Source organism: Salarias fasciatus, chromosome 7 (assembly GCF_902148845.1).
Source record: "Salarias fasciatus chromosome 7, fSalaFa1.1, whole genome shotgun sequence".
NCBI classification, from domain to species: Eukaryota; Metazoa; Chordata; class Actinopteri; order Blenniiformes; family Blenniidae; genus Salarias; species Salarias fasciatus.
This window is the reverse complement of record NC_043751.1, coordinates 19,600,400-19,614,382: the sequence shown is the minus strand read 5'-3', so window position 1 is coordinate 19,614,382 and position 13,983 is coordinate 19,600,400. Positions and strand designations below refer to the sequence as shown.

At 41.8% G+C, this 13,983-nt stretch overlaps 1 protein-coding gene across 2 annotated transcripts in view; it reads right to left on the bottom strand.

Moving 5' to 3' along the window:
* Positions 1-1,191: 1,191 nt before the first annotated feature.
* The window catches only part of roraa (RAR-related orphan receptor A, paralog a), a 174,492-nt gene continuing 161,700 nt past the window's right edge, over positions 1,192-13,983 (bottom strand). For both annotated transcript variants that reach the window (XM_030095965.1, XM_030095966.1), the window contains 8 exons: positions 12,597-12,738; positions 9,540-9,935; positions 8,731-8,852; positions 8,489-8,621; positions 7,465-7,572; positions 6,425-6,535; positions 6,142-6,254; positions 1,192-5,732 (listed from right to left, as the gene is read on the bottom strand). In XM_030095965.1, coding sequence (XP_029951825.1) covers positions 5,568-5,732; positions 6,142-6,254; positions 6,425-6,535; positions 7,465-7,572; positions 8,489-8,621; positions 8,731-8,852; positions 9,540-9,935; positions 12,597-12,738 — 1,290 coding nt within the window. In that variant the 3' untranslated portion in view covers positions 1,192-5,567. The remainder of the gene's footprint in view (positions 5,733-6,141; positions 6,255-6,424; positions 6,536-7,464; positions 7,573-8,488; positions 8,622-8,730; positions 8,853-9,539; positions 9,936-12,596; positions 12,739-13,983) is intronic.

The window sequence follows — 13,983 nt, the reverse complement described above, 5'->3', positions numbered from 1 at the left end:
ACATTTTTTTTTTAACACTTTCACATGGTGCAAGAGGTTTTATGCCACTGGTCTGAGGGATCATCGAAAGAATGGGGATCAACGAAAGCATAGCGAGGCTCTGTTTAACGAAACCCAAGCACCACGTCCCTGCATCAGGTGAAGAACAATGCAGACACAGGAGGTAAATAGAATCTTAAAACCTGACAAACTATAGCCTCAGTGAGTTTTTTTTTTTTTTTTTTTACAATCAGACAAAGAAAAAAAAAACAAAACAAAACCAAAAACACAATACTGCTGTTTCAGTTTGAATATTATAATTCTTCCACAAACCAGAAAAGCAACCTTAAATAGCTTGTTTATTAGCAGATACTAGCTTTGCTATGAGTCAGAAGGAAATAAGTGCCTTATCCCAGGACGAGCACACTGATACAGGTGCAGGCTGGGTAATCTTTTTTTTTTGTTTTAAACCACTATCATTTTTAATTATCATTATCATTTATCGAGTCCTAATATCAATAATACATTAATATGCGATGAAATGAATGAACTAATAGGGCGGCCAGGTTTAGGAATCAATACTTTGTTCACGAAATTAACTTACCTAGCACCACACATCAGGGCAACACAAAATAAATGTCAGCACACCCTATCCCTATCGAACTAATACTAAAGGAGGGAAGTAAAGTAGAAACAGCTTTATCGTACAATAGGATGTCATCGATAAACAGATAAATATTCTCACTGGGTAGGCCTTAGTAGCAGTATTTTCCTCTTACCTATACAGACAGAAGTTACAAAGCTACCTTTATACACGTGATCAATAATAACATTAAATATGGTGAATTTAACAGCCGAGGATGAGGGAGAGAGTGAGAAAATAAGATATACAGCATACAGGCCATGTCAAGTTCATAGTTCTCCACCTGGGAACAGAACCGGTCAAATATACAGATGGAACATAAAAGCATCCACGAAATCAACACAAAATAAACCAAATAGTGATAAATAAGAAGTGTATTTACATGCAGATGTTCAAAGACTATTATGCACAAAAGAATGAAAAATAATACACAGACATATATTATTGCTTGACATTCGATTATGGCTAAAAGTTGCTTCTTGTTTTCTTTTCTTTTTTTAAAAACTATATTCTTAAATGTAATTTTAATCATAAATTCTTATCACCTGTGCTTTGGAAAAACGACTTTAGTTAAAATGTGACGACTGACTGGTAATTCTGGGTAACACCACTGGCAACTTGAAGCGTGACATAACGCTGATCTTCACAATTTACGGTCAAGGAGACTCATTTCCACGATTGACGGTCCAAAATTCATTTCAGATCATTTCAGCCCGGGCCGGTGCGGTGCTGGCAGTGCAGGTCCGAGCGAGGCTCGTCTTTTTTTCTGTCTATTTTAAATACTGTGGCCTCACAGCACCCTGCAGACCCATGAATTGTTGAAGGCATTATGTCATGCTTTTTAAAACCTACACCTATCATGGATGGATCAAGCGCAGCATTTCCAAAAAACCTTTTTTTCCTTTTCATTGTTTTTATTAAAAAAAAAAACAAAACAAAACAAAAACAAAACAAGTCAAATAAAATCAAACCCTTCTCGTCCAAATAACCCTGTTCCTCTGTAATTATTAAAGCCTTGTCTGGGGTTTATTTTATTCACACACTGTCAGAACAGAGAGACACACACACACACACACATGCACGCACACACACACTATTGCTTTTTACAAACAGACAACAGAGCAGAGACAGAGGGACCAGCACATTTTACTGAATACTATACACTGATTGAATAGCACACATAGCATCAATCCCTTACTTAAAGTGGGACGCGTCAGATGAGAATATACAGAAGGACATCACTTCTCAGGCCTGTGCGAAGGCTTCGTTTGTAGGTAGATACAAGTATCCATGTGTTTGATGACCGTTTTCTGCTTTCCTGCCGCTATTGCAACCACACAACACAAGAACAAAAATAAAATAAAACAAAATAAATGAAAATGGGGCTTTATTATGTTTGAATTACATTAAATGTCAGGAGTCAGCTGTACGAATAAAGTCAATTCAAAAGGATGACGACTGTATTGTGGAGACCCGTAATTGTAACACAAGGCATATTGCTTATCAATATTTTTGTAGAGCACATTAAAGAGCAACTCAACTATTTAGACTTGAGCGAAATCAAAGCTGAACACATGATGAGAAAAGAAGGCGGTCAACTTTAGACCACCCAATATTTTACAAAATACGTCATTGTTGATGTGACTTACAAATCATATCTTTTTTTTTTTAAGAAACACACCATATATTTTTAAAACAGGAAACTAGCCAGATCTGTATTTCCGTGGTATTTTCCGAGCAGTAGGCGCCGTGCTACATGCTCAGTGTGCTATGCCAAAGAAGTTCAGCCAAGCTCCTCTCATCAGTTGAGTGCTTCAAAGAGATTTTCTTTTTTTTTTTCTTTTTTTTTGAAGATCTCGAAAATTCACAAAAGAGCTAATCAAATGCTCCGCAACTCCAGAGGAAAGCGAGCTGCTTCTTCGGTCTACCTGTTACCTCCCTGAGCGTTCACGCCTCGTCCTCGCTGCCGCTCTCGACCTGGATTGTCTAGCAGTGTTCCAGACTGGGTTTCTCTTTTGCTCTGAGACTGAGGTTTCCTAGTCATAGAGGGCTTTGTGCATATCCAAAATAGCATTGGATCATAACAGAGATTATTACTCAGGTACAGCATATATCTACTACAAACCCCAAAACACAACAGATTTAGTATTGCATAAGAATATTTGGTTTGCTAACAAAGAGGGTTATCATTTGTAAAGACCCTGATGACACCATAACTGTTTTTTTTTTCATTTGTATGTGACATAAATATGTTGAAAAACTGCTCTTTATAAAAAAATGATGGGATTTGTACTTTTTACAAATGAGTTTTTCAAACTTGACTTGGCTGGAGGCCCCGTATGGACATGAGGAATGAAAAACTCAGTGATGAATTCTTAATTTGTTTTAAAAACCTCAACCACTTCTCATGGAACATCCCTGAACAAAAAAAAAAAAAAAAATGAACAAAAAAAAAAAAGAAAAAAAAACTAAGAAATAAATCAAATCAATACAAACAAATGACCTCTCGAACAGAAAGCACAAAAGAAACTCTTCCCTGAGGGGTGACAGCACGAGGCGCTGACGCCTCGCACAAATTGCACGGCAGAGGAATGATAGTGTGCAAACGGAAAACAAAGACAGACGATTGGATTCTATGTTACAGTCGGTGACAGATGTGTTAACATGCTTTCTTGGGTTTCTAAAGGGATATCACTTTTTTTCCTTTTTGTTTTTTTTTTCTTCTTTTTGCTCTTTTTTTTTTTTCTTCAAAAGATATTTTCCAGAAGCCGCTACTGAGTTTTGCTGGAATGTCTTAGGAATCCATTCTACGTTACAGACGAGTAGATTGGAAAGCGGAAGCGACGACTACTGTTTGGCACATCCAGGGTTGTTGTTTTTTTTTTTTTTTCCTACCACTTTACTACCACACTGACAAGAAAGACACACTCAACAAAACAGAAGCACAACAACAAAGCATTCTGAAAATAGCACTTGTCCTACCATTTTTATGTTTCTCCCCTAATCATACAAACAACAGCTAGTCTAATTATTGCAGGAATATAGTTAAGTGCTACCTGACATCTTTTTCTCTCCCTCGTTCTCTTTCATGAGTTTATTTAACCAAAAAAAAAAAAAAAAAAACAAGTTTACAAAAATAGAAGCTTTACGACCAGACAAGGCTTTGAATATTCACTTCTTTCCCTTCACTGTTTCCTTCTGTGTCCTGTTCCAGCGCCGCTGGGCCGAGGCCGTGGCGAGAAGGCAGATAAAGTCGCACCGAAATCTTCCGACAGGAGATCATAAATGTGCTTTTAGGTCAGACCTTGGATCTCTGTCATTACTGCTAACTTGCATGTCGTATCTTTATCTTCCACTAGATGGAACAATTGGATTACAGTCAGTGTGATTTCTTTTCTTTTTCTTTTTTTTTCTTTCCAGCCCAACCACATGGCTATTCATTGTTGATTCGAGACACTTTAATGTTTTCTTTTAGCCTCTCTGTTATATGAAAGTAAGTGCATTGCAAATGTAGTATACCTCAGGTTTCTTGTATTTTTAGAAAAAGAGGAAGGGGGAAAAAAAAAAAAAGAGCTAAGGAATCCAAAGAACAAAAAACCCTGCAACATCACTGCGAGGTTTGTTGGTTGTTATTTTGTCGGTGCGTGCTCGCTAAGCGGAGTATCACAGCTACCTTTTGACAGGTGTCACGCCGGCAGTGGTTGAGGAAACGAGTGATATAGTGCCTTTAGCTTTGCCTTCTCATCCGCGCCTCTTTTATTCGCCAACCGGCAGCCACGTCAGCCATCCTAAAAGACATCCCGCTCCCTTCCAAACCAGCATCGTCTGCAGCTCCCAGGACTCGACCCCTGTGACCATGATTCAACTTGTATTTCTTGTGCACATGCAACACAACACTAGGTAAATATACAAGTCTTAAATTAAAGAAAGGTGTAAATAAAAGTGCCTTATCAATTCAACAATTAAGAATGGTCTAACTACTAATATCATACATGTTATTTAAAATAGATTCTATAAACATTACTTTTTTCTGTATATTAAGTACTTATGACCATATACCCTGTAGTACATTATAAAACAGGTGGAATGGACCCTTTTCATTGTGTTGGTGCCCTGTGCTTCTCCAGGGCACCTGTCCAGAGAAGGATTAATAGCAGATGGCCTTACATGATTTCACTATGCAACAATGGTGGATGGAGTCTTTGACAGCTAAAATCATTGCGTTTTCATTAGAATTACCAGAATTCTAGTATTTTTTTTTTTTTTAATTCTCTTTTAAACGATTGTCCATAGAGAGGCGCCAATTGCATCATTATGCCAGTGGAACCTCCCTCAAAGTTGCTGTGAGTTTTCATTCCAAGCACGGTGTCCAAAAGAGTCCGAACACGAGAGAAAGATGGCTGAACTTGACCGAAATGTGCGCGTCTGTCAGGTATTTCGAAGATTTAAGTTGGCAGGTTTGTCGACAAGAACAAAAATTTAATACTGATGCGGTCATCTTTTAACAAAAGAGGTCTTCAGCTATCATTTTTTTTCCAATTGCTTATGTGATCGTGCTTCATATGTGCCAGAAAATGATTTCTTATATAAGGAATACTGCTAACAATTAATGAATGAAGTCAATCGTGATGTTTGATATTCAAAAAAAAAAAAAAAAAAAAAAAAAGCGCATAAGAGGGTCAAGTTCAACCAAACAGAAATGATTTGTTCCTATCTTCTCCTCGTGTCCCGTGGGGTGTCGGGTCCCATGCGTCTTCCAAAGAGAACTAAATTCAACATAGTAAACCTTGACAATCAACTCCCTAAGCCCTCCCCTCCAATGTAAAAGAAGAAGTTGAACAGTGTGCCATCTGTCCGCTCTGGTTTGTGCAGGGCACCGGTAAAGTGTCTCAGATTCCTCCGCCACATTCCCCTACGGTGGGCACACTGGCACCTGGCAGGGCTGCTACCCGTCAACGGGCATGGACTGCTCAAAGTCTGATCCGAACAGCTCCTTGTATAAGGGGGGGAAGTGGGCACGCACAATGTCTGGGTATATTGCTTTGAAAGCTGTAAGCTTCTCTGTATGCCTACTGCACAGCGCTCGCAGTGTCGACACTTTGCATATCAACTGTGGAGAGAGAGGAGACAGGCTGTTTAGATTCACAGGGAGGCAAGGACATGGAGCTGTGGTAGTGAAAAACATTCCTCCCTACAGTGTATTCCTCCTCGCACAGGGGCAAACAGACTTGTAAATATTGAGACAAGCGCTCAGGCACAAAGAAAACTTGACACTTTATATTAGGGGGCTGGTACCATTGATGAATTGCCACTTTCTCGCAGGATAAAAAGGCACTTCATGTCGCATTATGAACGTTTCAAAAGAAATCAGTGTTCATTTAGTCTAATATAGGGAAAATGGTTTATGGCCTGTGGATAAAGATCTTAAACGGTGGGAGATTACGCCGTACCAGCATGCTTAGCAAGACAGTCTCTTCCAGGGTTACCAGATGGTGTGTGTGTGACGCGCTGCACTGTACCTTTGTGAGAATACCGTCCTCTCTGTGGTTCTTCTGCAGGACGTGCTGGAGAGCCAACTGTATCTTCTGCTGGAGTTTCTCCACCTTCACCTTCTCCTGAAGCCATGACCGATCTGAAAAAAAAATAAAACAAAAATAAAATAAGCAGATCAAACAAAGCAGGAACGCAGAGAGAGTATAAGAAGATATTAATTTCGCTGGAAAAACAGGAAGATAACAGCGCTCATTGTTGTGGGGGAATGTCTGTCTGTCTGTGTTTCTTTGCACTGTGAATGACACCTACCAGCAGACATCAACACAAAGGCAGAGAACAGGGCGATCTCATCCTCAGACAGGTGCATAGAACACAAGTTTTTCCCAAACTCGAAGACGGAGCTGATCAAGTCGTCACAACCTGCCACAGCAAAGGACAGAGAGAGGGGGCTCGGGATGAGGAAGACCAAAGAACAACATTCACTCTTGATCTTTATTGGGAGAGAGGCACACATGGGGGAGGGGAGAGGAAGGGGGAGGAATGAAAAGGAGCGGCGTGCTGACAGCACATGGGAGCGTCTTAAGCAGAACAGGCAATGCTTTTACTGAGTTTCTGCCTCCCAGACGAGTCACTTTTGGCAGTTGGGTGGTGTTATGCAAGCCAAAATGAGGTCACTATTGAGGCTTTTAGTTAAATCAATTATCGGGAATAGAGAGAGACAGGCGGATGCCACCGGAGCTCGGGAAGCCCATCACTCTGCCTCCCCCGCTAAGGACCCCACTGCACACAGCTCCGAACAGGACACTGGGACACATCCTCACAGACACACAAACAGAAATGGGGGACTGGTAAAGCTCACATCAGCAAATCTGGATTCCTACTGTCAATATGAGACACTTATTTTGTCACGATGTGGCTGGAAACGCGAGAAAACCCATGGTGGAAAATATCAGTATTATCATGGCAGTCAAACACAAAATTCTATTTGCTTTTTTGCCTGGGATGTTTTATGTCAGACTATCAATGATAGTTTTGATAGCAGTCTCCCTAAAGACGCTCCGTCTGGCTTTATTTATTCCGCAGTTACAGGAGCCATATGCAGCAGATCCTCACTAACATCTCTGTTCTACCATAAATAACTGTTGAGGAGACAGCAATGCCAGGTGAGGAAGGGATGAGCGCTCCGTGTTTGCTTCCAGGCGCTCAGCATTGTGCAGAACAGAACAGCAGACTCTAATTTTGGCTGTTACACCAAGGAAGGCACTGTAGGAAATACACACAGGAGCACACACTGACACACACACACACACACACACACACACACACACACACACACTGACTCCACTTACCTAATGACTTGAACACATCAGGTCCGGCATATTTTCCATCAAAATAGACTGTGTTGTTTTGCGAGTCAAAGGCACGGCACATTCTGACAAACACAACTTCCAAAGAGCCTGTAGAGACAGACAGGAACAAGATGCTGAATCTGAGCTTTGTTGCTTTTTTTTTTTTTCTCCTCCTTTCCTCACAGTTACACATCAGTCGGGGGTGCAAAACACATGATTGCGCTTTGTGCTAATCTTCCACAATATGAGTAACACAGCCACTTTGAAATAAAGAAGCCTGCCGTCAGAGAGAGGGAGAAAGAGAGAGAGAAAAAAAAAGAAAAATCGCCTCTGCAGATGAAAATATCATCGACAGAAGGCTATTCTTCTGTAATGACATGCCAGATAAAAATTGTACTTCATTCAGTAGTGACAGTGCTTATTCATTCAACCTTTATTTAGCTGGATAGGTATTTATTATATCCTACAATTTGTAGCACTCTGTGGGAGTGGATAAGAGGATCAAGAAAATGTAACAGAAGCCATTACTGCCTCTGAGGGAGATGCTACTGTTTTAAAATGTCACGTCTGACGAGGGATCTCAGTCTTTATTTCATTATTCATATTGGTTGCGTTAATGTTAAAAAAAAAAAAAACAACCCAGGGAGAGACCCTGGAGAGGGGTTTGTTTGCTGCATGTTAAGTAAGTGTGTGTCTGTGTGTTTGTGCATAAACTCAGGTTGTAGTTTGCACAATAGCAGCAGATACACTCAGTGTTGTTATCCGAATACGCCACTTCTCTAACGCCGAGTCCTTCTCTGCTGTATATGTACTGGACAGAGGAAGGGGGGGGGGGGGGGGGGGGGGGGGGGGGAACGGGCAGGGTGGGGTCTCCTCTCGGTGACACTGTCTGAGCGTGTGAAGAAGAGGGGCTTTGTGTAGTCAGGTCAGCTACGCCCTTGTGACAATGCCAGAGGGGGGGCGGCGGCGGCGGCAGCGGTGGGTGAGTTTGACGGCAGCGGGCCATGTTGACAGGCTGTCATACCTGCTTTCAGCAGCACTATCTGATCGTTCTGACACAGCTCCATGAAGCCGTCGATGCGCTTGGCAAACTCCACCACATACTGAATGGCCTCTGTTATTTTGATCGCACACAGCTGCCACATGACTTCCCGGGGCTGAGCACAGATAGGACAGAGAATGGGTTATCTGCTTAAAAAACAATGGGTCCGATTACCGCAGCCGCTGATGAGGCCCAGAACGGCCCATCCGCCGTGGTCGAGTTACCTTGCTCTGGTAGCTCTCCACCTCCTCCTGCAGGAAAGCCTGCCAGGTCATCTGCTGCAGCTCCTCTCGCAGATACTGACACGTCTCCATGTGCGACTTTGAGATGTTCTGGGCCAGGTGTTCTGGAAATAAAAAAAAAAAAAAAACAAAAAAAAAACAAAAAACAAGCATCGTCACAAATCCGGAAGATCACAGCGGAGATGTGATTGTTACCCACAACGGCTGTGTGAAAGTGAAGACCTCACTGATGAAATATGCCACAGGAAAAGAAGATTTATTTACTGAGCTTTCAAGAAGGAGGAGAGGCGGATACGCGTGGGTTTTTTTTTTTTTTTTTTTTTTTTGACTGGGAAAAGGCTTGTTGACATTTCCTTTTACTGCCTGCAGGAAGCTCCTAGCTTAAGGTTGAGGCAAAGCCAATCTAGTTATGACACAAATGCATGGAAAGGAGGAGGGGCGCCGTGTTACTCACTGAAACAAAGGTCACATTTTTCTCTGAGAGAAATATTGAGAATAAGAATTTAAATGGTTTTGAAAACACATCTGTTAAAAGGAGTTCCTGGGCACAGGGGAGCCTAAAAAAATGATTTCCCCCGACGCCTGCCCTGCTGGATCCTGATTGGCCCTAATTAATGGAAACTAATTACAAAAAAAGAGGCTCTTTTAATGAGTGTTGGAGATGAGTCTCCAACCTCCTGCTATTTTAAGCAACCTTTGTGTCGTTTGCCCCACGGTTGAGCTGTTCTCTCCCCCTCCTCCGTTTTTTTTTTTTTTTTTGCCGTCTCTCCTCTTGCCTCTTCCCTTCTCACCTAGTTCAGCCATGGACACTGTGGGGGAGGCTTCTCCGTTGGTGAAGGAGCAGTAGGGGAAGAAGCCGGAGCCCGGGGCGAAGTCGCAGATGGGCTCCGGCTTGATGCCGTTGATGTCCAGGCCCGACTGGTCGGGGGACGGCTGGATGTCCAGGTAAAAGCTGCTGACCGCCGAGTCCGGCTTGCTGCCGTCGGGGGTGTGGCCGTCCATGTAGCCGCTCAGGTCTTCGTGCAGCTCCGTGAGGCCGTTGGCCGAGAGGCCGTAGCTGGGCGTGAGCGGCTCCGCCTCCCCGGGCTGCTGCTGGTGGTCACGCTGCTGCTGCTGCAGCCGGTGCTTCTGGACCTCGGCGTACAGGCTGTCCCGCTGCTTCTTCGACATGCGGCCGAACTTCACCGCTGTGAGCCGCCGGACAAAACAACAGTCAGACTCTGGTGTTATAGTTCAAAAACTTAATGCATTACCAAAAGGCTTCTTCAAAAAATTAACCAATGATCAACAGTGGAATCACTTCCTAATACTTTAAACATGAAGATGTAAAGATGCATCTAACTAATGAGAAACATTGAATATTAGAGATAAATCTATTGATTTGTTTTTTTCTTTTTACATTCATAACACATCAACTATTTCTGAGATTCTTTAAGATGATATATGTTATAATCATGGCTTCAATTGTTGAATCGGACAAAATCTGACCCCATGAAATATTCTGATATACTCGTATTGATATGCTGTATTTTATGTTTGCTTTTATCTAGAAAATATGATTTGAAGAATTTAAAAATGCTTGAAATGATTCAGTTTGTCTAATAAATGTAAAAAATATTTGGATTTCAGTTTGAATTAAGCTATGAAATAATATAATTTTTTAGATCAATTTCATGAAACAACTATTTAACTCATTTGATAGTAGAATTTACTCTAGAAGACTATATAATTTAATAACAATCACTTCTTTCACTCATGAGATTATACACATGCTTAGTATTTAACCTGCTTCCTCAGAAGAAGAAGAAGAAATGTTATTGACTAAAGTTTTCTCTCTTTTACTGACTCTGTAAGGACACTGACCTTTATCTCGAGAAAATACCAAGACGATCATACTGACAGATTGATTCAACTCACATGATGATCAGAATTCTTATTTTTTTTTCTTCATTTTGACATATCTGGCATGTAATGCCAGCAGAGAGTAAACTCAGGAGAACATTACAATTATAATGTGTGCGACAAATAGGACTAACCAAATATTCTGATATTTGATAAAATTTTCTTGCTTTATGAAAACAATAAAAAAATGAGTCTAGGTAAATCTACCATTTCTCTTAAAAGAAAAGAAAATGCAAGAGTCCCTTATTTTGAGCAATTTAAGAAATATTCACTTCAAATTCTGTTTAAAAAATGCTAATAAATAGATGGTTTGATTGAGATTGAACATGAGAAGCAGGTGAAGACACCGGCAGACACCGCCTACTAAAACCACTCTGCAGTGTTTTGCTGGGTATAAAATTATGTGACCCCTTGTCAATGTTCTGACAAAACAAACTAAGTCTTAAGTTACATAAAGAAAAACTGTCAGCAGGAAAATATAAAAAGTGAAAAAAAAAAAGCTTATTGTAAAAAAAAGCATTTTTTTTTTTCATTTCAGGAGCTATCAGAAATTACAATAATAATTTAAAAATGAGCTGTGTCGCAAGTACACAGTCAAAAAAAAAAAAAAAAGGAATTAACAAAGGGCTGATCAGCCCCTCAAACATGATCCAGGCGAAGTTGCTGCCTCCTGTTTCAAGGTTTCCAGACTAAACACGGCTGCTGAGAATGAGACTCCTTGGCTGCCGTTCTGGGGGCCTGGCAGTGAGTCAGCCGGCCACAGTGTGTGTGCGTGCGTGTGTGTGTGTGTGCAGAGCGACACAGAAAAGAGTGCGGGCAGATGGGCTCTGGTGTGTTCAGTGAAGGTAAGTGTCACCTTCGTCTGTCCCGAGCGTGTGTGTTCATATAAAATGTGTGCATGTCTGAATGTGCAGAGGAGAATGTCTAAACCCAAAGCATGTACTCTGCAGTTAATTCACAGTCATGATTAAGCATCCATGCGAGTACGACGACGTGCCAGGCTCGTGCATATGAATATCTTCAGGTTTATACTTGTCTGTTTGCATTCCTCTGTGCACAATGTTCGTTATTTTTGGAAAATCTCAGAGATCTGCTCTTTTCTGACATCGTCTCCTCAGCCCGGTCTAGTCTGGACCAGCCCGGCACAGCGGGGGCCCCTGCTGTATACATCCCCACCTGTGTGCTCCCATTACTGCATCTCAGCTGCAGCGGCACTAATGACAACCTCTAACAACCACCTATTTCATCAAACCTAGTTTCTATCGCAGCAACAAATTAGGCCTGCAGAAGAAAGCGCCGGCCCACCGCCGGCACACAGCAAGCGCAGATCCACAGCTTAGCATGTGTTCATGTCGAGAGTTTGCAGGAGACGCTGCTTGTGTCCAACAGAAAATAATGTGGTAGCATTCTTTTATTTTTTTTTCAACATTTTTTTTGTTTGTTTTTGTATCTACCAATGTTTAATCATCCAAGTTCAAGATGACAAAAATACATGGAATCAGTTCTTCTTATTTATTCTTATAATGTTAACAGATTTTTACTATTTCAGTTCCACTAAGAATAACAATTTATTGAAAAGGTGGACTTTATAGCAAAAAGCAGCGAAGTTACAAAAAAAAGGAGTGCTTCATAATGAGCATGTAGTTGTGTTGCTGGGATGGATTAGCTGAGCTCTCTGTGGTTCAGTCTGATGACTGATCCACTCATTAAGCTCAACTGACATTACCTCTGTTACAGTTGAAGATGAAATGATTTTGCACACATTATTTTATTCGGTGCAATCTAATCGGTCAAAGTTAAAGTGCAGTTTGTTCAAGAGCGAGAACTTTACGCTCCTGTTGCAATTTTCAGTGTTCGTGTCGAAGACCTGGACCTGTGCTCCTCGCCATGCCGCACCGCTGCTGCACCCACCCACTTGTTCCTCCTCTCTGACAAAAGCGACTCACCATCTCGTGACATGCCCACCGCCAGGCACTTCTGCAGCCGGCAGTGCTGGCAGCGGTTGCGGCTGGTGCGGTCGATCAAGCAGTTCTTCTGACGGGGACAGGAGTACGCTGCATTGCTCTGCTGACTCCTCCTGAAGAAGCCCTGCAACGGGAGAGAGAGAGAGAGAGAGAGAGAGAGAGATGTGGAAACACCTTGGAGGTTAATGGATGAACCTCTGTGGGTGGAAACATGCTGTGCGAATAAGGGACCAATTTATGTCTTCATTGTGCTTTGCCACAAACAGAACAAGTCGGTGATTTACAGTATATCTAGTGGCAATTCAAAAAAAATAAAATAAAATCTTGCTGCAGTCGAACATACACATAATTAAACTGCTGTGATCAGATTCTCCTGGCTGTAATATCTGGTAGTTAAAGAGTGCATTATATCACCGGTGTGTGTGCAAGCTCAGGGATGGTGTGTTTGGGTAGGTATGATAACAGCGGCTGATATTTTTCTTCAGTGGGGTTATTAGAGTTGATTAACGCAGTCCTGGCATGTGCGGTGCTAAAGGATCGCGAACGCACGCAGACAGGATTCCTCATCCTTTGACTTAATGAATTGATTCCAGCACATCATTAACATGCCCCACTCTACTGCTCCATACACATATGTCTTAATTAGCTGCTCATTGGCTGTTTAATTACAAGAAAACAGCTGACAGCTGCCAAGTTGCTTTATAATGGAAGCCATTATGGAAACAGACTAAAACTGCCAGTGACAAGCAGCACTCTTTAATAATGCTATGATTTATGGTCCAAACTTTTGTGCTCTCGCATATCATTAAAGGCCTCTCTGCCTGGACTAATTAGCAATCATTAAAGATAGATTTCAGCAGTTTATTCTTTAGTGTTTCGTCCCTTCCAGCTCCTGTGTGAGGGAGAGGAGCGCAGCTGAAAGGAACCTCTCTCTCTCTCTCACACACACTCTCTCATACACACGCACACACACACACACACACACACACACACTGGAGCGAACAGCAAAGGTGCAGGCTGGCTGAGGAATGCTAATGATGTGCCTGGTGACAAGCATGGGGACAAGAATACACTCTAAGCACAAAATTCCCCTCACTGTGAATGGCTGGTGCATTTGAAACAGTACAAAAGGTGGCTTCAATAGAAGCAACACACTGAAGCAAACAGCCAACAATCTGCTATAATTCAAAGCACTCTCCTTTTGATCATTTTATTTCAAGAAGAGCAGGCTGCAGCAGAAGTAAAAAAAAAAAAAAAAAAAAAAAAAAAAAAAACAGCAGAAAGACAGGTCCCTGCGAGGGAAAGGCAGAGCAAGGCAGAGGAATGACTTTGTCCTACTAATTGTGGCTTTCTGTGATGTCTGCTGTGA